Genomic DNA, 21,721 nt, shown 5'->3' with positions numbered 1-21,721 from the left:
AAGTAAAAAAAAAAAAAAAATGTGTGTGTGTGTGTGTATATATATATATATATGTATATATATATATATATAACTTGATCCTGTTAGTCTGGCCTGAGTCAAATGAAAAAGAAGGACTTTTCCCTGTGCCTTGAAGATAATAAGGAAAAGCATAGAAAAAAGAGATCTTCACAGTAATCAGAGCTTGGTAGATCAATACTCACTTATAAACAAATAGGTTATCAATTTCTATTAGTACTCTACCACTGTAGCCGCTGGAGGCTTTCAGGAGTAATGAGAATATATGTCAGCTTCTAGTGAGTAGTCCTAAAGCTGTTGTTAATCAGATCTTTTTAAAAGTTGCTTAAGACAGTAAAACTTGGAATTCTTCAATATTCTCTGTTTTGGGTTGCCATCAGATTAGTAAACTTTGTTACCAGAAATTAAAGTAATTCTTTAAAAAAAAATTAATATGCCCATCAGTGCTGCTATTAACATGTCTTTGTTAAGGGTTGAAAACTAGAAAAGGATTTTTATGATTAAGATTGGGGTAGAGATCAGTTTTTAGTGGCTGATGATAAGAAGTAAGGCTTTGAAGTATAAATGAGTCTTCACTCACATCTATTTAATAGGTTAAATGCAGAGAGGCAATTCTGGTCCATCTAAATTAATCTGTGTCTACTACCTACATAGAAAAAATTAAATGTCTCACATCCTAGAATAATGAAGATGTGAGTTTGAAAATAGAACTTTTGGGTCAAACTTCTACTAGTGCTTAAGAACTAAAAAGAAAAACTGTATCTTACCCTAGCCCACTCATATCCTCATCTCTCAAGAGTAACCTCATATATTTAGGTATATTCAACAACATTTTTTAAACACTGAACTCTGAGCCAAGCTTGGTGCTAGGATACAGATGAATAAGACCTAAGGAATTAAGTAAGAGTCCAGTCAGGAAGGACAGTGAACTGGTATCCTGCTGGGGAGTCCAATAATAAATACTTGGCATAATGCATAAAGCTGGTTGTCATTTTATAATGCTGTCAGGTAAGATATATTTATTTTATTTAATCTCATTTAATTCCCATAACCACAACTGAAATATTGTCAGTCCCAGTTTACATAGATGAAAAAACGGAGACAGTTATCTGATATAATTACAGAAGGTAAAGTAACTTGCCCAAGGTAGGTAGATAGTTCAACCAAAACTTGAACTTCGATCTATTGTGTTTCATTCAATTTATCACTGCTTCTTTTTAGGCTTTTTATATTCCAATTTTAATTAATTTAATTTAGTGATCCTATATACAGCTTTCATTACCTGACTTGTAGTAGTAAATTAAAAGTATACAAAGCAAATTCATGAGTGAAAGATATCTCATAAAAATGTATATTCCTAACCTAATTTTGGTGACAGCTATTTAGATCATAAACATAAGATCATAAACAACAATATGGACTTCTGATTGTATATCTGATTTTCAGGTGAATTAATAATGTCTTTTGTCTGGTATATCATTATATTCTTCTTGGGCTTATCATTTTTGTCACACTTTTTTGTCATTCAACAATGAACATGAAATGTTAGCAATATCACAAGCATGAGATTGATGAGGTTCAGCCACACTAAATTTCAGGAAGATATTGGAAAAGAAGAATACTTGTAGCTATTGCCCATTAGCCAGCCCTTAAGACTAGTTGCAAGCAAAGGAGCTTAAAAGGGCAAAAAAAAAAAAAAAAAAAACATGTCTACTGTACTTACGAATGAGCAGACATTATATATCAAAGAAAAAAAGACTTAAATATTTGGGAAAATGTCACATAGGTTTCTTAGCATTATTGAACCTGAAATGACACATCATTCATCCTTAACTGATCGGAGAAAAATTAAGGCATGGAAAAGGAAATACTGTTTATCTTTGCTATACTTGTAGGTAACTAAAAGATTCTTAGTAAGAATGGATGTTATTTCATCCTTTCCAACTTGGAAGCAAACTTAATGACATGAAAATCAGTGCCTCTCTCCCAACATAAAAACTACAGAACCAGCCATATAATTAAATTTGCTAGGACATTGTGATAAAGTTATTCCTAAGTTTCCTGCTAGGGATATCAGATACTGTGTTAACCTAAGGTAATCCCCTCAGAATACAGAATACAAGAATACAAGAAGGACTATAGTTCATTTTTTTTTTATTTTTTTTTTTCAGTTGTTGATGGGCCTATATTTTACTCATTTATTTATATGTGGTGCTGAAAATTGAACCCAGTGCCTCACACATGTGAGGCAAGCACTCTACCACTGAGCTACAACTCCAGCCCCTCATTCGATCTTATTTGCGCTTCACTTCATTGCTTTATTCAGCAAATTATATACCAAGCAACTTCTGTGTACCAGAATATGGGCTCAGTGTTGGAGATGAAGTGGCAGATAAGAGAGATATGGCACCTCCTCATAATGGAGAATGTACACAAGTCAACAGTCAATTATAATGCAGCGTGGTGAATGCTCAACATGGTTCGAGCATCTGTAGGTTGCCAGAGAGCCTTGGTAAATCCAGTAGTCTGCAGGGAAAGTGGCATCTTGGATGAGACCTAAGGATAAAAAAACTTAGGTAAGGATAGTGAGGGAAAGGGATAAGTTTGCACCAGGTGGATGGAATGTCACACACAAAGGACAAGAAATCGGAGCGACATGGCAAGACCTTGAAACGTAGGTAGGAATAGTGAGATAAACGAGTTAAGCAGGTTATAGATCATTTAGACTTTTGTAAGACCAATGAAATAGTTAACTTTCTCCTAAGAGCTTCTAAGAACTGTGGAAGGATACTAAGCTAGGATTTGCAATTTTACAAGATCATCATCAGACCTTGGAACCGGTACTTAAGTAGCTTTTCCCAGGTATTCTAAGGTGGACAGTTCCCTACCTAATTCCACAATGCAGTGGATGTCAGAGTGATATTTCTTATTGCAGTGCTAGTATGTATGACCCTAATTATTAGAAAGAAAATCTGAGTTATGAATGTCATACAAAATAATTTATCATAAGATCATAAAGCACTAGACTCCCTTCACTTCTTAATGAGAAGACAGAAGCCCAAGAAGCCAAAGGACCTGCCAGGGTTGCCGAGCAACAGGTGCTGTGGTGGATGGGTCAGGCCCAGACCCACATCCCCTGCCACCTGGCTGTAGACCTGGCTCCAAGCTCCACACTGCTACTGCCATAAGAGGGTCTCACAAATACTCATATTTTACAAACGCATGAGCACATCTGTGTTTCCAATGGTTCAATTACTGATTGTGTTTTTTCTTCCTAGGAACCTTTCACAACCTTCTTCCTCAATGCAAATGACGGAAAATTTGACCATCCAGATAGAACCTTCTCATCGATTGCAAGGTCATGGAGAACTAGTCAGAGAGATACTTCTGATGTAAAGGTAGGCTCTTTTATTTCTTGATATTAGTTGAATTTCGAAATTTATTGAAATTTTTATTTTTAATTAAATGATATATAAGATTTTATATTGCAGCTCTGTTCCATCATATTAAAATTATAAGCTACATCTAACCTTAAAAGAAATAATAATTTTGAGCATTATAAAAATAAGTCAGGATTCTTTTATATTAATCAGGAAAGGTGTTTTGTTATTTCAAAAAATTCCCATCTAATTTAGATGAAATAATCAGGAGATGGAAAGAAAAGCCCATAAATTGCCTTTCCTGCTGTTCACTCAATATTTGGCCCATTCCATAAAACACAGCGGGAATTGGATTTGACCTTAATGTGTCATATTGGTATAGCTTGCCCAGCTTTGGGTTTGTGTAGCCTGGGGCAATTAATAAAGCATTAATGACAAGACCCATTTAAAATGTAGGCTTTTCTGTACAGCCTTAGCTTTTACTTGCCTGTGCCTAGGGATACTATGCAACAATACACATTAGATTAAACCAACACACTGACAATATCCAGGAACAGCCGGAGAGCAGAGTAATTTTACAGTTACTCTATTTATTTACCTATTGTTAAATACAAAAATTTGTTATTCGTTTATATAGGCTCTTGTTTTAAGGAAAAGAAAAAGATCGTATTCAAAACAATAAACAGCTTTTGTTCTCTCATTTTTTTTTTTCTTTTTCCCACTGGTAATAAAATTACATGATCAGGTTCTTGCCTGGGTAAATGTGTTTCTTATTTTAAGTCCTTTTTCTGCAAGGCAATTTTTTCCCATTGCTGTCTGTCACTCAGTATAAAAATGTTGTAGTATCATTCCATTTAGGGTTTTGATCCAACCAAAAGCAGTGAGGTCAAGTCAAATTTACATATGTTTGCTTTTCTATTATAAAACATTTATAAAGACAATTATAGTGTTACCAAACTACAAAGAAATCTGAATGAACACAACTTTTGTTCAGTTCTTTTCCAAAGCAGAAAACAAAGGAAATGGAGGCAAGCAGAGTATAGCACATCCCTGTGTTTTATTTGTTGCTATCAGACTTTTACCTAAGTGAATATTAATTTATATATACAACAACTCATACTTAGAAAAAAATAAGACAATTTAACCTGCATCCTTGCTACATCAAGTTCTTAAGATTCATACTTTTCTTCTAATAGTCTTATAACTTTTCTGAGGACTCAAACTCTAAAATATTTGTAAACCATCATTTCGATTGATTTATTGCCAGTTAAATCAAGGAAGGAATATGTTTCTTATTTAATAACACTTTGTGCATGATAAACATGAGGAAATCCATAGACCCTCATTGATCAGTAGTATCTTGAATTAATACAATGTTTATAAAAAGCACTCAATAAATATTTTGTATGTGTATTAAATAGTCCTGTCTATAATTGAAGAATCCCTATCACATTAGAGATTATTTATACTTTAAGTCAGAACTGTATCATTATTCCATCAAACTATTTCAAGTGAAAGTGCCTGCTCACTATGACTGGACAGCATTACAAGAAAGAAAATTGACTTTTCAACTTAAAGATCCAGCCTCACCTGCCCACACAAATATTTGGGACATCCTAATTTATATATGTGAATCAGTTTTAGCTTTACTTTGTAACCTGAGAGCTTTATTAATTCTTTAGACCACCAGATATCTCAGAAAGTTACATCACAGTCTCTGGTGACCGATTCCCATACCAGGCTTGCCCCTCTAACTTCTCCAGGAAGTTTTCCTGTTCAGAATCATTTCACAAATGTTGGCCTTCTATTACTGATTCCACTACCTGGGCTTCTGGGGTCACATCACCAAGGACAAAGATCAAGGTGTTTATCACTAACTTGGGAGGTTTTTGTTTTTCATCCCCAAGCAGCTGTGCTGAACAAGAATGTACTGTGTTCACCCGCCCCCGAGACTTAATTGGTTCATAAGGAGCTCATTTCCCCAGCTTGACATTACACAGATTGCTCTCATTTTCAGTATCTCCTGCCACCACCCTGAATCTTTCATATTGTATGATATCTTGCTGTGTAGACCTATGCTTGTCTTTTTAAAGACTGCTCACTACATTCATATACAATATTTATGCAGTCTCCTGTTGACGGAGCATTTGTCTTTCTCTGTGATTGTTATTGCTATGCTCAGGGCTGCAGTGAACATCCATGCACAACATCTCAGTGAACCTGTGTACAGATGCAAAGGTTAATTCCTGTTAATGGAATCAGTGGCTCAAAGGCTATGTGCATATACATTTTTAATTTGTTTAAGATACTGCCAAACCATTCTCCCGAAAGAATTATGTTACATTATTCCTATAGCAGTGTGAGAGGGTGCCTTCGTTCCCATCCCCACATCACCACTATTGCAATAAACAATGGAACTTGGGCTAATGTAGTAAGTGAAAACTGGAGTCATCTTTGTTTTGGTTTGCATTTCTTTGAGTGATGTTCAGCACTTTTTGTATATTTATTGATTTGTAAGCTGACACTTATCTTTTGCCCATTGGGTCTTATATCTTTTTCTTAATTATTTGAATGTGACCTTTGAAATTGCAGAAAGTTGCACTGCAAGTATGGTTTTTCAGTCTTTCAGTTTTATGTTTCAGCAGTGTGTGTGTGTGTGATGTATGTGTGTGAGTGTGTGTGTGTGTGTGTGTGTGTGTGTGTGTGTGTGTGTGTCCAGCCACATATATCCACCTTTCCGTTTCCCTTTTAGCATCAGAATCTGGGTCTCTGTGACAGCACTATTAAAGACAAATTTTCTTGGTAATATCTTGTGAGAACCTGAAATTTTCCTAAATTCGTGATTATACATATTGATTAAAGTCTACAGTATTATTTCATTCTAAAATAATTACTGACTTACCAGAGAAGAATCTATCTCAAAAAAAAATGAATCATTTTACTGTGTGATAAAATCTAAGCTTTTTATTTCCTATCCCAAAGCTGTAATATAGCATTTGATATATTTTTAAGGAAATATATTTTCATTTCCAGAGAAGAAAAGTAGGTATCTCTGCAATGTCTACTAACTTAGGCAATCCTGTGGGAGAGAACCAGAATGCAGTAGATGGTTTTATTCTGTCTCTCTCTATTAATGTCAGTCTCTTCCTGTGCTAATGAACACAAGCTGGGGAAAAAGAGTGCTGCCGAAGTGACCCCTCAGGAGAGCCGTTTCCGGAGTTGAGTCAAGCCAGTTAGTTTTTACTTTATTTTTATTTTTTCTGTTTGTTTCCTCTAGCATGGTATTTCTGTCAATGACATCTACCTTACAGAAGTTCTTATACTAATTTCCCTTAATGCCTTCTAAAGTTGTTATATTACTTTTTGATTAGCTATGTAGATGTCAGAAAAGGTAGCTGTGACAAAATGTCATTAAGGTGACATAGTGTAAATTAATGCAGTTAATGGAGGTGCTCACCACTGACTCAGTGACCCATTATGAGCTCTCATGGAATTAACGAATACCCAGGCATCAATCTTTTGAAAAAAGGGGAAGAAAAGAGATGGCAGCTTTAAAACCTTGTGGTGAATTATATTAGAAAAGTGAAAACGTCTGGGTTGGATTTGATTTCACTAGGAAGCCATAAAATGGTATGCTCTCTCAGCGAAATATATTAAGCTGAAATGTCAGATTTGATGCAATAGGTATACAATTATGATAGTGTTAATAGTGGTCTTCTATCATTCTGAGGCATACTTTCAAGTCAATTTCTCAGCAGCTTGAACTTGTCATAAGCTTATAAATTAGAAATTGTGTTTGAGGATATTTTCTTATTTTTTGACAGAACGCATATAATACTATTAACTGCACCGTAGGGTTTTAGTATAGCTGTTAAAATAAACTAGAAATCACATTTACAGACACAAAATGCCTGTTACAATATTCATTTTGCCATTTCTTTAATAATACTGTGCATCTTTCTGCACTGTTTTTCATTTAGAAAATTTTAAACTACTTGGACTCTTTTCCTTAAGAGAAACTGATTAACGGCAATTTCTCGTTGGAAAGAGAGTAAGCAGAACAGCAGTTATCTTAAGTAGGCAAGCGAATGTCTAATGTGCCTGTCCATAGGAACACACTCACAAGTTATAATGGTGGCTTGCATTCTTTTTAAATAATGCTTAACAGTTTTCAAACATGCTCTGTTGTTGGTTACTTGATACAGTCCTCAAACTGTATCAGTCCCTGTTGTTTAAAGGAGGTTCCCGGAGCTCAAGTGACTAACCTGAGACCACAAGTAGGTAGGTGATGAGGAAGCCGGACTAGCATTGTGTCTTCTCAGTTATTTCCAGTGCTTTGTCCACTGAATGGCAAACTGTTTTTATTCTCTGCATAATGGAATCGTATCCAACCATTTTGACTGTTTTTGAGTAATTGGTCAAGTAATAATTTAGTCATTTATTGTTGAATAACTAACCACCCCAGAACTTAGTGTCTTAAAAAATAATAATAACAATTTATGTCCTCACAGTCTGCAGTTAGAGCAGGACTCATCAGATACAGCTTGTCTGTGGTCCCTGTTGGGTCAGCTGGGGCATCCCATCTGGGACTGGAAGATTCAGAATGATTCCATTCGCTTGTCTGGCACCTTAGCAAGCTGGCTAGGACAGTGTAGGGTCAACTAGTTCTATTTGTCTTTCCATGGTATTTCTAGCAAAAGCACCTTACTTTTTCTTGGTATCTGGCCACCAAGATGATCAAAACGTGAGACCTGCAAGGCCACTTAAAGTCTAGGCGCAGGAGTCATGTAGTATTTCCTCCACTGCCTTCTTTTGGTCAAAGCAAGTCATAGGACAAGTCCAGATGAAGAGGAGAAGTAGACTCCGCTTCATGATGAAACGAATAGTCAGGTCACTTTTCAAAACGACATGGAAGCTGGAGGAACTGTTGTGGCCATCTTTGGAAACATACTGTTGTCCTCTCCCGTCACAACTTGCATACTCCCTCCATTTAAAGTATGTGTTGAGTATACTCATGCCCCACAAGTTTCATCTCAGAATCTAGCATCTTGTGTCTGTACCCACCTATTGTGAGCCCACATCTGGATATTAACCATTTCTCATTTGGAAACCTGGAAACTAAAATATCAAGTACACTTAGTATACAGTGCTAAGACAGCAACAGGGGGACCTCAGTAGACGAACTGTTCAAATAGGGGAGAATGTCGCAGGCACCTAGCAGCTGCTGGTTTGTAGCAATTCTGAAATCCAGCTAGCACACATGGTCAGTTTCGGAGGCAGAGACCCTGACTCCTAGTTATATCCTCTGGGTCCTTAAGCTTTGCCTTCTAAATCATTCCCTCTTTTAAAAGAAGTAGTTCCTACTTGCAACTAAGTAGCTTTTTCACTTGCTTCTTGACTGTAGAAAGGTAGGGCCAAGGCCTCTTTTACCTAAGTTGGCCCAGAAGTTAGAAAAATAGATGACCTTCCTGTGTACCAAATTATAGTTCACTATTAGAAAAATTTCATACTCACAGATCCTTTTGAGACTAGATACTCTCCATTTCAGGCTATAAATTTGAATGTTATTTATACTACTCTTACAATTCTTAGAATCATGTAGCTGTGTGGGTCTGTAAAATACTACCTTAAATTTTGCTGAGATTTTTATGAGGGGGATTTTCAGCCACTTCCTGTTCTTTTTTTATTAATTTTTGTATTTGTTCTTTTTAGTCATATATTACATAGCATATAATGGAGTATGATTTCCCATTCTTGTGGTCGTACATGATGTGGAGTTACACTGGTCATGTATTCATATATGAACATAGGAAAGTTATGTCTAATTCATTCTGCTATCTTTCCCATTCTCATCCACCCTTCTCTACCCCCCACTCTGCCTTGTCCTATCGGGTGAACCTCCCCTTCTCCCTCCCTGCCTATTGTGAGCCAACATCCACATAAGAGAGAACATCCAGCCTTTAGATTTTGGGGATTGGCTTATTGCACTTAACACAGTCATCTCCAGTTCCATCCATTTACCAGCAAATGCCATAATTTCATTCTTCATTAAGGCTGAGTAATATTCCATTGTGTATATGTACCACATTGTTGAAGGGCACCTCAGTTGGTTCCATAGATTAGCTATTGTGAATTGAGCTGCTATAAACTTTGATGTGGCTATGTCACTACAGTATGCTGATTTAGAGTCCTTTGAGTATATACCAAGGAGTGGGATAACTGGGTCAAAATGGTGGTTCCATTCCAGGTTTTCTGAGGAATCTCCATACTGCTTTCCAGAATGGTCGGACCAAGTTGCAGTCCCACCAGCAATGTCTGAGGGAACCTTTCTTCCCATATCCTTGCCAATAGTTATCGTTACTTGTATTCTTGATAATTGCCATTCTGACTGGAGTGAGATGAAATCTCAGTGTAGTTTTAATTTACATTTCTCTAATTGCTAGTGATGTTGAGCATTTTTTCATATATTTGTTGATTGGTTGTATTTCTTCTTCTGTGAAGTGTCTGTTCAGTTCCATTGCCCATTTATTGGTTGGAGTTTTTTTTGGTATTAAATTTTTTGAGTTCTTTATATAACCTGTAGATTAATTCTCTATCTGAGGTGCAGGTGGCAAAGACTTTCTCCCATTCTATAGGCTCTCTCTTTACGTTCTTGATTGTTTCTTTTGCCATGAAGAAGCTTTTTAGTTTGATAAAATTCCATTTATTGATTTTTTATTTTACTTCTTGCACTTCTGGAGTTTTATTGAGGAATTCGTTCCTAAGCCAACATGATGGAAAATAGGGCCTACTTTTTCTTTTAGTAGGCACAGAGCATGCCTGTTCTTAAGCTTCACCCTATGTTTTATTTGCAACATCTTGAATTGATTCTTGTCCCCAACCTTTATCTTATTTTGAGCATCTTTTGCCATTTGAAGAGATTGTCCTAAGCCCTTGTATTTCCTAATATACTGCTTCAAAACTGAACGGTTTCTTCCTTATCACATCCCTGTCTTGCAGTACCTTATCCATACACCATTAACAGAAACCACTGGTCGCTGTCAGCATTCTTCCTGGAAATATCCTTAGCAGAAAGCATAAGATTCATTCTTCTTTATGGCTGAATAAAATTCCATTTCATCATCACCATTTTGAAAAAAGACCCTGCCTTTTAAAATTAAGAAACCTGCCCAAGCTAGCAGAAAGTCTGGATTTAAAGTCACATCTTTTTGATTCTGACACACATAAAGTAGCATGGGTTGGAGGAAGAAGGAACCATCCCCAAACTGCTTGCCTGCCCAACCTCTTATCTTCAACTAACTGACAGCCCAAGATTCCTCTGCTTTAATTAATACAGTGTGAAAACCAGGACCTTCAATATTCTCAAGACATGGTAACATAGCAATATTTGCTTCTTTTTTATTTTCACAAATATTTGTGGAGTATGTATCATGAGTCAAGCACCTTTTTTTAGCAGATTAATCGTGACAAATGAACAAAATAGGCAAGGTCCCCACTATCATGAAATTTGCAATATTGTGGAACATGCAAGCATACCTAAATAATAAATAATAATTGTGATACAGAAAGCTAAAATAAAGCCATGTAAACAACTGGACTGCTACTTTGTTTTTTAATTAATTCATATTATGCAGAAAATGGGTTTGTTTGACATATTCATTATTCATACATACATATAACATACTGTGATCATAGTCACACCCACTCTTTTCCTCCTTAGTCAGCTTTTTTTTTTTTTTTTGGTAGTGCTAGGGATTGAACCCAGAGCAAGCACGCTACCAACTGAGCTATATCCCCAGCCCAGTCAGCTATTTTTGTTGTGGTCACTAAAAGGATCTGACCAGAACAATTTTAAAGGAGGGAGAGTTTATTTGAGGGCTCAGTTTCAGAGGTCTTAGTCCATAGAAGACCAGCTCCATTTCTCAGGGCTCGAGGTGAGGCAGAACATCCAGACACAAATATATAGTCATATCCCAATTCCCACCTTCTCTAGCCCCACCCTACCACTTCAATTAATCCCATCAGGGATTAATTCATTGATTGGCTTAAGACTTACAACCCAATCATTTCTCCTCTGAACCCTCCTGCATTGTCTCACATATGAGCTTTTGGGGGACGTCTCACATCCAAACCATAACACCTCCCTTTCTCACCTCTCCCCCGCATCCTCTTCCTGAGTTGATACTTTAAAAATCATAATAGAACTCTACTGTCAGGTATAACTAAAAAGAACAAATAAATATTTTTAAGAATTACAGTAGAAGAGATGAGAACGTAGGCTTAAGGGGTCTGGTTGTCTGAACCTGAAGCTTGTTTATTTAGGGGTCGGGATGTAATTCAATGGTAGAGTGCATGTTCAGCATGTCCCTGGGATCAATTCCTAGCACTGTCCCCTCCCCCCAACAAAGAAGGAAGGTAGGAAGGAAGGAAGAAAGGAGTTGATTTTAAAGTTGCCAGGAAAATTGCTCCCAAACTTCATAAGTGGCTGAAGTAAGACCCATTTCCTTTTAATCTTAGCAGTCTAGAAAGAAGGGCACTCTCTCAAAGCTGGCCATCGCCAAGCAGAACAGAGTGAGGCTGAGAAAGCTGCCTGATGGAGATTTAGAACTTCAGGAGGAATGTCCAAGGAGGCGCTGACAGTTTTTTCTGTATTTAAATTGAACTCTTTAACCCTTTTTTGAACCTTTTTAACACAGCTAGCAAAAGCAAGATAACATTTTTCGAACTGCAAGTTTCCCCTCTAAAAGTACAGATTTCATTTCAGGGTTTATTCTTCTTGTATTTAATAAAGTTCTTCATTGCCTCTTCTCGTATCTTGAGGCTTTCTTCCAGCCATTTGCACTTTCCCCAGAAGAGTTCTAGTGATATTAAAATAACCTTCTGTAGAACCTTCAGTAGTTTAATATTTAATAAGCACCTGCTGCTTCAAAAGTAGAGCACCAGGAGCTGTGAGGGATTCAACAAAATAAGGCTTGAAATTTTGCTTTTGCCCAAACTGTTACTAATATGAAGTCCTATGTTTTTGTGCCTTTGTGAACTAACTTAATGGCATTCAGTAAAACCATATTATAGTTTTAAGTAGGTTAATAATAAACAGTATTTCATATGATCTTGCACCACAGGAAAGAATGGAAAATACTATGTGAAAAATACATAGTACCAAGAAAAATTGAGGTAGAAGATAAATTGAGACTTTGGGCAGTTTAAATGAAAACTAAATCTGTGCTGCCACCTCCCTATGAATGTATAGCCTTCTCTATCCTCTTTTTAACATAGGACATGAGCACAAATAACCGAAGAATGGCAATAAGGACAATCCCTGGCTTATGTGAGACTATTACATATAATTACCCTCCAAGTCAAGCAGCTGAATGAGCATACCTGTCTTTCCCCCTTTTGGCCCTTTTGGGATGTTAATGTAATCCAGTATCAGATAAAGAGTCGGTCATGTGCAAAAGTTTTTGGTCTTTGCTTTCTCTACACCTTTTATGAATTTTCCATGTTTTCCTAAATAGTGGGAGTAAGATAGAAGAAAACTTTGTTTTATGCAAATAATTTGAAATCATAAGATAATAATTACGCATTTCTGATTGGGTACAAATACCTTAGTAAAGAATGAATGCTTACTTCTATCATCAGTAATCATACACTTTTACCAGATTGTTCCTTTGGTGACTGACTTAGGCTGCCCAGCTGGGAAATCAAGCATAGTATAATCATTGCTAATACAGTATTGCTGAAGCACACTTTAACCCCTCTCCTACCCTTCAACTAAGTCCTCTCATTATTGGCAATAAACAGGTTGGTTTTTCTTTCAGCCCCTTTTCCTTCCCCTTTCACATTCAGACCATTGAAAAGTTCTTCACGTATATCAATTTCCCTGGAATCTCCTTTTCCCCACAGTTCACTGTGGCCTGGACATCTTATACATAGTTGACTGCGCGCATATATTTATCCCTCGGCATAAGCCATCTCTCGTTCCCTCCCTTTACGGGCATGCTGGGGCCCATGACCTCATCCACCCCGCCCCCTCACTGACTGGCAGCTCTGTTGCAGATCCCCCCTCCTTGACAGAGCACACATATGTCCTCCTGCTCCACGCCTCACAGCGGCCCCCTCCCTTCCCTTCCTTCTGTGCTTGCCACTGCCAGTTCTCCTCCTCCCCACAGGGACATGTACACCCAGCCTACCTCCCCTCCAGTCCAGTCCACCCTTTACTTTCTCACCCAGTGCCTTCTTATAAAACAATATTGAGCACATCCATAACTTCTTGAAAATTGTGGTTGCCAGTAAGATGAAATCCAGACAGCCTAGCCTTCACAAAACTTCCTCATGGTCTTCCCCTAAAACTCCTACCATCTCCTCTCCTCAGACAGATCGACCCACCAGTATTCCCTATCCTCCACCCACACTTTCTCACCGCTCCTTGATGGTGCTCCCTGACCATTCCCCTGGTCTTCATCGCACTCGTGATCTGCTCAAATGTCCCATCTCCAGTGAAGGATTTCCCGACCCACTCGGTTCCCTGTGCCTCTCTGCCCTCTCCTTCCACAGCTTTTGTTCTTCATTATAACCCCTGTTTATACATCAGCCCTGTAGACTTTGAGTTGCCTGATGTTAGGGCATGTCTTGTCCATTTTTTGTTTTCATACCCTTCACAGTGTCTGGAATGCAAACCTTTACTTTGCAAATAAGTAAATGTGAAGGAAGTATGTGAACGATTTTTAGAAAGACTTCTATTTAATTAGTTTAAATAGAAAAAAATTCTAATTCTTAAAAAACTAATTTCCATTTATCCAAAAAACCTGTTTATATAAACCTGTTCATACTACCACAATGCTGAAGAAAATAAACTATTATCCTTTTCTTATGGTTTCAATTATGCTAACAAGGGAGCATGATCAAATTCTCCCAGAGCATTACCCATGTAAATTCCCACTTGTACTCTAACATATATGTTGGTTTTAATGGGAGAACCCATGAAGGAAAAGCTTCTTTATGTACTTTTCTTAAAAAATTGAGGACCCAATTTATTTGAAGGTCTTGGTGTTGGGTGGTTTTAATTTTTTCTGTGTATCCCTAGAGAAGACCACAGTGAGGTTCAAATTTCAGGTACTGTGCCATCAGTGTTGATCAGATTACACAAATAAATGTCGTATGCTGTTCACAATACAATTTAAAGTTAATTTAACCCTTAACCTGATATTTTAAAAAGATGACATTGATGGTATACATTAAATTTTAGTGGTTTATTTTGTTTTTCTTTTCTCCCACTCACATAAAAAATAAAATAAAAACTTTTAGGGTGTCAGAATCATTTTTTTCTTCTCTAACAGATTCTAAGGTAACATAAAACCTCGTATTAGACATAATGCATCACACACAAGTTGTCTTTGCATCAAGTTTATAATAACCTGCATTTCAATGGCATACACTAAATATTTAAAATTGATTATAATGTTACATATCATCTCTTCACTACCTGCAGTGTTATGTGTAAATGACTAATTTATTTGGGGTTGGGGTGTAGCTCAGTGGCAGAGCATTTGCCTAGTATGTGCAGGGACCTTGGGTTCCATCTCCAGCTGCAAAAATATAAATGAAAAGAACAAAAGAAAAGAAAAAATATTTAAAAAAAGAAAAAAAAATTGATCAAAAAATAAAGCTATAAATCTCCTTATAAATATCATTAATATTGTAATTACCAGTGTGTTTAAAAAATTAAAAAGTAGAAAATATTTTGTGATTCCTAACTAATACAAGGCAACAACTTCTTAACTTGGGGATAATTTATTAATATTTAGAAAAAGTGTTTAAACCCCTAGACTGGTCAATGTAGTTACACATTTGTTCACTAATGCTCTTGTGAACCATTATTCATTTATATGCTGTTTCTCTTAATTAGTGGCAAGATAAAATTGAAAATGGGTGATATAAAAATATTGCACATTGTAAGCATAAATTATTCAAGAGAAATGTTTAATATTCTCAGACTCTTAAAAGGAAGAATAGAAGGACTAAAATCTTGCTGTGAAGTCAAGAAAGTGTTTAATTCTGTAGTTAGTAAGTGATAAGCTAATAAATTTCTTCAACTGATTTTTTTAAATGGTTTAATATGCTACATTTTTAATCCTGGCAGGAACTAATTCCAGAGTTCTACTACCTACCAGAGATGTTCGTCAACAGTAATGGATATAATCTTGGCGTCAGAGAAGATGAAGTGGTGGTAAATGATGTTGATCTTCCCCCTTGGGCAAAAAAACCCGAAGACTTTGTACGGATAAACAGGATGGTAAGAGGTTTGGTTTTTGTTTGAGCAGTCGTTAGGAAGTTAAAATATGTTTTTAACTAGTACAATTGCCACTTAACATCTAAAATTTAAGATTAAATTAAAAAAAAAACAAGCAGGCATTTTTCTGTGGTCTTCTGACAGCATTCTTTGTTGTTGAGTGGATTTCCTTTCATGAGAACTAATCAAGAAGTGGTAATTCGGTTATATTTACTCCCTTAGGAGGATGCAATCAGATGAACATCTGTTGACTAATATCACATATTATAAAGTTCTTAAAATAAATGCTCATTCCTCATTTTCATCTACTGTAACAGCACACCCATACATTTTCTCACACGTAAAAATATTCAAAACAAGAAAAATTTCATTTGGAGCATATTTATATTATAGGAAATTTAAACTGTGAAACATATCTTATGATGTAATATGCTTGGCTGTAAGAGAATACCCATCTCATAAACATTCTTTTTACTCTGTATGACAGATGTCTGGGTATTCAAATAAGAAATGTGTAAATAGAATGTTTGCATGTGGAAATTTTATAGATTTCAATATATTTTCACCCAATGTGGTTATGGTACATGGAAATGAGCCACTTAAAAAACAACCTCTCTCCTATACTACATGGTCATTTGAGGAATTATACCAGTAAAACCAATGACCTAAAATATGTCTTGAATCCTGTTTACTCACGCCCAAGTTTTTCCAACTGTCTCATAAATTCACAAAATCCATTTTATATTGTTTTTATAGTTAATTTTGATTCAGAATTGAATTAAGTTCAACATATTGTAATGGGGTTCACATATGCCTTTGTTCCTTTTTGTAAGAGCTTTATTGAAATAATTCACATACCATATAACTTATCCACTGGAAGTGAAAAAAAAATCAGTGGGTTTTAACCTATTCACAGAGTTGTGCAACCATTACCACAAGTAGTTATAGAGCATTTTTTATCACTCCATAAAGAAACCTCAGATCTGTTAGCATCTCACCCTGTTCTTTCCAACTTCCCCACCTCCTCAGCCAGCCCTAAGCAACCACTAATCTACTTTCTATCTCTACTTTCTCTTTTTAACCTACTTTCTTTCAATCTCTCTGCCTTTTCTGGGCATTTTATATTAACAGAATTATGCATATGTATTCTTCCCCTCCCCCTGATATTGTATCACATTTTTTTTAACTTCATTGTCATTGTTGGTACATTTTCCTTTCTATTTTGGACCTACATTTTCTGTATCTAAGAAATATTCTACTTTTAATACACTTGAAATATTGAAAACTTTGAAAGATAAACCAAAGATTGGGAAAAATAATTTTTAAAATTTTTGAATAGTTTTATTTTAGGTATACATGACAGTAGAGTATATTTGACCTATTATACACACATGGAGTATAACTTATGATCCCATTCTTGTGGTTATACATGATGTGGAGTTTTGCTGGTCATGTGTTCATGTGTGAACATAGGAAAGTTGTCGCATTCATTCCACTCTTTCCTATATCAGTCCTGGCTCCCTTCACTTCATTCCCCTTTGTCTAATCCAATGAACTTCTATTCTTCCCTCCTCACCCCTTTATTGTATATTATCATCCACATAAGAAAGAGAACATTCAGTCTTTTGGGGGTTGGGGATTGGCTTATTTAACTTAGTATGATAGTCTCTAGTTCCATCCATTTACCAGCAAATTCCATAATTTTATTCTACTTTATGGCTGGGTAATATTTTGTTGTGTATATATACCACATTTTCTTTGTTTATCTGTTGAAGAACACCTAGGTTGATTCCATAGCTTAGCTATTGTAAATTGAGCTGCTATAAACATTGATGTGGCAGTGTCACAACAGTATGTTGATTTTAAGTCTTTTGGGTATAGGCCAAAGTGAGGGATAACTGGGTCAAAATGGTTGTTCCATTCCTAGTTTTCTGAGGAATCTCCATGCTGCTTTCTAGAGTGGCTGTACCAATTTGCAATCCCACCAGAAATGTATGCGTGTACCTTTTTCCCCACATCCTTGCTAACATTTATTTTTACTTGTATTCTTGATAATTGACATTCTGACTGGAGTGAAATGGAACCTCAGTATAGTTTTAATTTACATTTCTCTAATTGCAGGAGATGTTGAACATTTTTTTTATATATTTGTTAGCCATTCATATTTCTCCTATGAAGTGCCTGTTCAGTTCCTTTGCCCATGTATTGATTGGTTTATCAGATGACTCCATTTTGAAGGATACTTTCTCTATTAATGATAAACTATATGAAAAAGTGAAGTCTTGATTAAATGGGGATCAATGGACTCAAGACATCACTGTATTTGTTCTCATCACCACTGAGCATATTATCCAGAAACCTTCAACTGTTACACACCATTAGGTGATCCAACGTACTTGTTGAATTCACTGTTCTTCCTTTTATATGCTACTAATTGGTGATGGCATTCTGGCTTTAACATTTTATGAGTCTTAGAAACTTGACCCTTGAATGGCAAGATAATGTTAGATGCAGAAGGTTCGATTTCATTTATAATATAAGTGGTGCCAGGGCTTCAACATTTTAAGTAAAAATGCTTTTACTCTCTCTGTCAACAAAGTTTTAGCATTAGAACTTTTCTCTTGGGGAAAAACTTCATGGCTGGATTTTTGTACAAATTTTAACTATAAAATACAGATTTATCATGTATCTATTCATGAAAATGGAAATCAAGGCTACTAGTATTTTTTTTTAGATTCCAATTCACATAGCTCTCTCTGTCTGCTTTTTAAAAATTGTTTGTTCTATTTAGTTATATATGACAGCAGTGTGCATTTTGATTCATTGTCCACAAATAGAGTATAACTTTTTATTTCTCTGGTTGTATACAAGGTAGAGTCACACCATTCATGTAATCATACATGTACATAAGGTAATGATGTTTGTCTCATTCCACCATCTTTCCTTCCCCCTTCCCCTCCCCTCATTTCCCTCTGCACAATCCAAAGTTCCTCCATTCTTCCTTCCCTGCACTGCCCCATTATGTATCAGCATCCATTTATCAGAGAAAACATTTGGCCTTTGGTTTTTTGGACTTGGCTTATCTCACTTAGCATGATTTTCTCCAACTCCATCCGTTTACCTGCAAATGCCTTATTTTATTTTTCTTTATGACTGAATAATATTCCATTGAATAATATTCCAGTTTCTTTATCTATTGAAGGGCATCTAAGTTGGTTCCACAATCTAGATATTGTTAATTGAGCTGCTGTAAACATTGATGTGGCTGTGTCACTATAGTATGCTGATTTTAAGTCCTTTGGGTATAGGCCAAGTGGGATAACTGGATCAAATGGTGGTTCCATTCCAGGTTTTCTAAAGAATCTCCACACTGCTTTCCAGAGTGGCTGTACCAATTTGCAATCCCACCAGCAATGTATGAGTGTATGTTGGGAAAAATATTTTTAAAGAACACATCCAGTAAAAGACAACAATCTAAAATATATGAAGAGCATATGTTACATATAAATAAAACAAAAAGAAAGCAATAATTAGAAAAATAATTTTTAAAAAAGGGCTAAATATCTTTAGCAAAAGGATGTACAGAGGGCAGATAAGCATATGAAAGGATGTACCATATCAAAACCTATACTAAAAAAATCAATTAATCAAATTAAAGTCACAGTGAGATACCACTACACATTAGCATGGCTTAAAAAACAACAGCAACAACACCGACATTCCAAGCACTGGTGAAGATGCACGGCAACTGAAACATACATACCTTGCTAGCAGAAAACAGTTTGATATTTCCTTATAACAAAAACTTACCATATAACTCACAATCCCACTACTCAGTGTTATCCCAAGAAAAATGAAAACTTAGTGTTAACAGAAGTACATGAAAGTTTATAGTGGCTTCTTCCTTTTCTTCAGAACCCAGAAACTACTCAGATATTCCTCACCTGGTAAATAAATGAATGAACTTGGGGACAGCCATGCAATGGAGCACTAGCTAGCAATGAAAAGGAATGAATTGCTGGTACATGTAACAGTCATTCTCTTGCTGTCATATTAATGATGTCGGGACATATTTAACAACTGTATTAAGGTAGCATTCATGTCACAAAACTCACTTGTTTTCAGTATACAATTTAAGTACTTTGAGTAAATTTGTAGACATGACTATCATGACTATCATGATAGTCATTCATGACTATCAGCACAGCCTAATTTTAGAAGATCCCATCACCCCAGTGAGATCTCATGCCCAACTCCAACTGCAGGCAACCAATAATCTACTCTGGATATTTCATGTAAAAAGAATCTGTCTTCTTTTGGTTTGGCTTCTGTCACTTAGTATTGAGTGAAATGCTAAGAGACCCATCCATGTCGTATTGTGTATCAGTGCTTTCTTCTACTTTTTGTGCAGTAGTGCTTCATTGAAGGGAACATCGCATGCTGTTAATTTATTCCTTAGTCAATGAACATTTGAATTATTTCCCCTATGGGGCCATTATGATCAATGCTGCTGTGAACATTCACCTAGGGTTTCTGTGTGAATACAGGTTTTCGTTCCTTTGGGATATATGGAATCGAATGGAATGGAATTGCTATCTTATGTATTATATTTATGTTTAACTGTTCTAAGAAATCACCAAAGTGTTTTCCAAAGTGACTTATACATTCCCATGCACAGTGTATGACCATTCTAGTTCCTCTAGTAGTCTCACCATCACTTGTTATTACCTAATTTTTTATTATAGCCATTGTGGTGGATATGAAGTAATATCTTTCTACAATATTAATTTATATTTCTCCAGTGACAATAATGTTGAATATCTCTTCACGTTTTTATTAGATGCTAGAACATTTTAGATATATCTTAATAAAGCAAGAAGAAGTGATCCATTATGGATACAACCTGTGTTCTTCATTAACAAAAGAAGTTTATGTGCTCCCAGAATTAATAATGTTATTACTGATGAACCTAATTGAAATAAAAAGGCAGTCATGCTTTTACAAACCAAGCCCCAGTGCAGAATCAGACACAGATTTTTTAAATGTAGAGACAGTTATTAATTATTATGGATGAGAAACCATTAGAAAATTAGTATTGTTATAAAGTAAATAAGAAAGACCATATATTCTTGACTATATCTGCCAAAAAATTATAATACTTCATTCAACTAGAATGTTGGATGGGAATGCAGTCCAACTAAATAAAATTGCTGAACAAATGATGTTTCTGAATTTTCTCTAAGTGAGGTTTTTATAAATACCTTTATTATTTATTTATTTAATTTTATGTGGTGCTGAGAATTGAACGCAGTGCCTCACATGTGCTAGGCGAACACTCTACCACTGAGCTACAACCCCAGACCCAAGTGAGATCTTTTTCGAAGCATTATTATGATTTTCTTTCTTAAGTTGATCACCCTTGTTCCTTACCCTCAGATACAATGGATGAAACTGAATTCTTCTCTTAAATCAAGTTTATTATCCTGAATACCTGTTATTCTTTTTTAAAGTGGTAGAACTTTGGATCTGTTTTTCTTTTTCATATTGTCAGCTATCCCTATAGCTCCATTTTACAGCATATTGATTATACTTTGCTGCTTATGAGCTCTTCCAAGCTATAAAACCAAGTAACTCTTCTTATCAGTGCCTTATGATAAAGGATCAGTCAGATGCTGAGCAAGGCCCTGGAGGAATGTAAACTTTTTAACTCTGCTAGAAAGTGACTTTAGCTTCTACCTGGGTTTCATTTGACCATTGTCTGATGGATTCCAGATTTGGGAATTATGTACTGAAAGATGAAGTGACAAAACCCTGCCCTTAGTGAGTGAAATGTTTCTATAGACAGTATGCAGTTTACACCTCTTCTTACCTACAACCAGCTGGCAGCCCCAGGTATTCTCCCTGGCACAGCTGCTGACAATTTTTTTCTCTGCTTTCCTAAGACTTACTGCTGATAACTGCTGCAAATCAGGATAGATTAATCTTAGTCACTTTATGCCATACCACCATGATAATCTCAAGTCATCTCAACATA

The 21,721-nt window shown here is 35.9% G+C and overlaps 1 protein-coding gene across 8 annotated transcripts in view; it reads left to right on the top strand.

Moving 5' to 3' along the window:
* NBEA (neurobeachin) overlaps positions 1 to 21,721 on the top strand; it is a 660,252-nt gene that overhangs the window by 586,179 nt on the left and 52,352 nt on the right. For all 8 annotated transcript variants that reach the window (XM_079137358.1, XM_079137357.1, XM_079137359.1 and 5 more), the window contains 2 exons: positions 3,297 to 3,416; positions 15,538 to 15,690. In XM_079137358.1, the coding sequence (XP_078993484.1) occupies positions 3,297 to 3,416; positions 15,538 to 15,690 (273 nt within the window). The remainder of the gene's footprint in view (positions 1 to 3,296; positions 3,417 to 15,537; positions 15,691 to 21,721) is intronic.

The sequence above is a fragment of the Sciurus vulgaris genome (assembly GCF_902686455.1).
Source record: "Sciurus vulgaris genome assembly, chromosome: 4".
In the NCBI taxonomy this organism is placed as follows: Eukaryota; Metazoa; Chordata; class Mammalia; order Rodentia; family Sciuridae; genus Sciurus; species Sciurus vulgaris.
The sequence above is the reverse complement of the archived record's forward strand: the minus strand, read 5'-3'. Positions and strand labels throughout refer to the sequence as shown.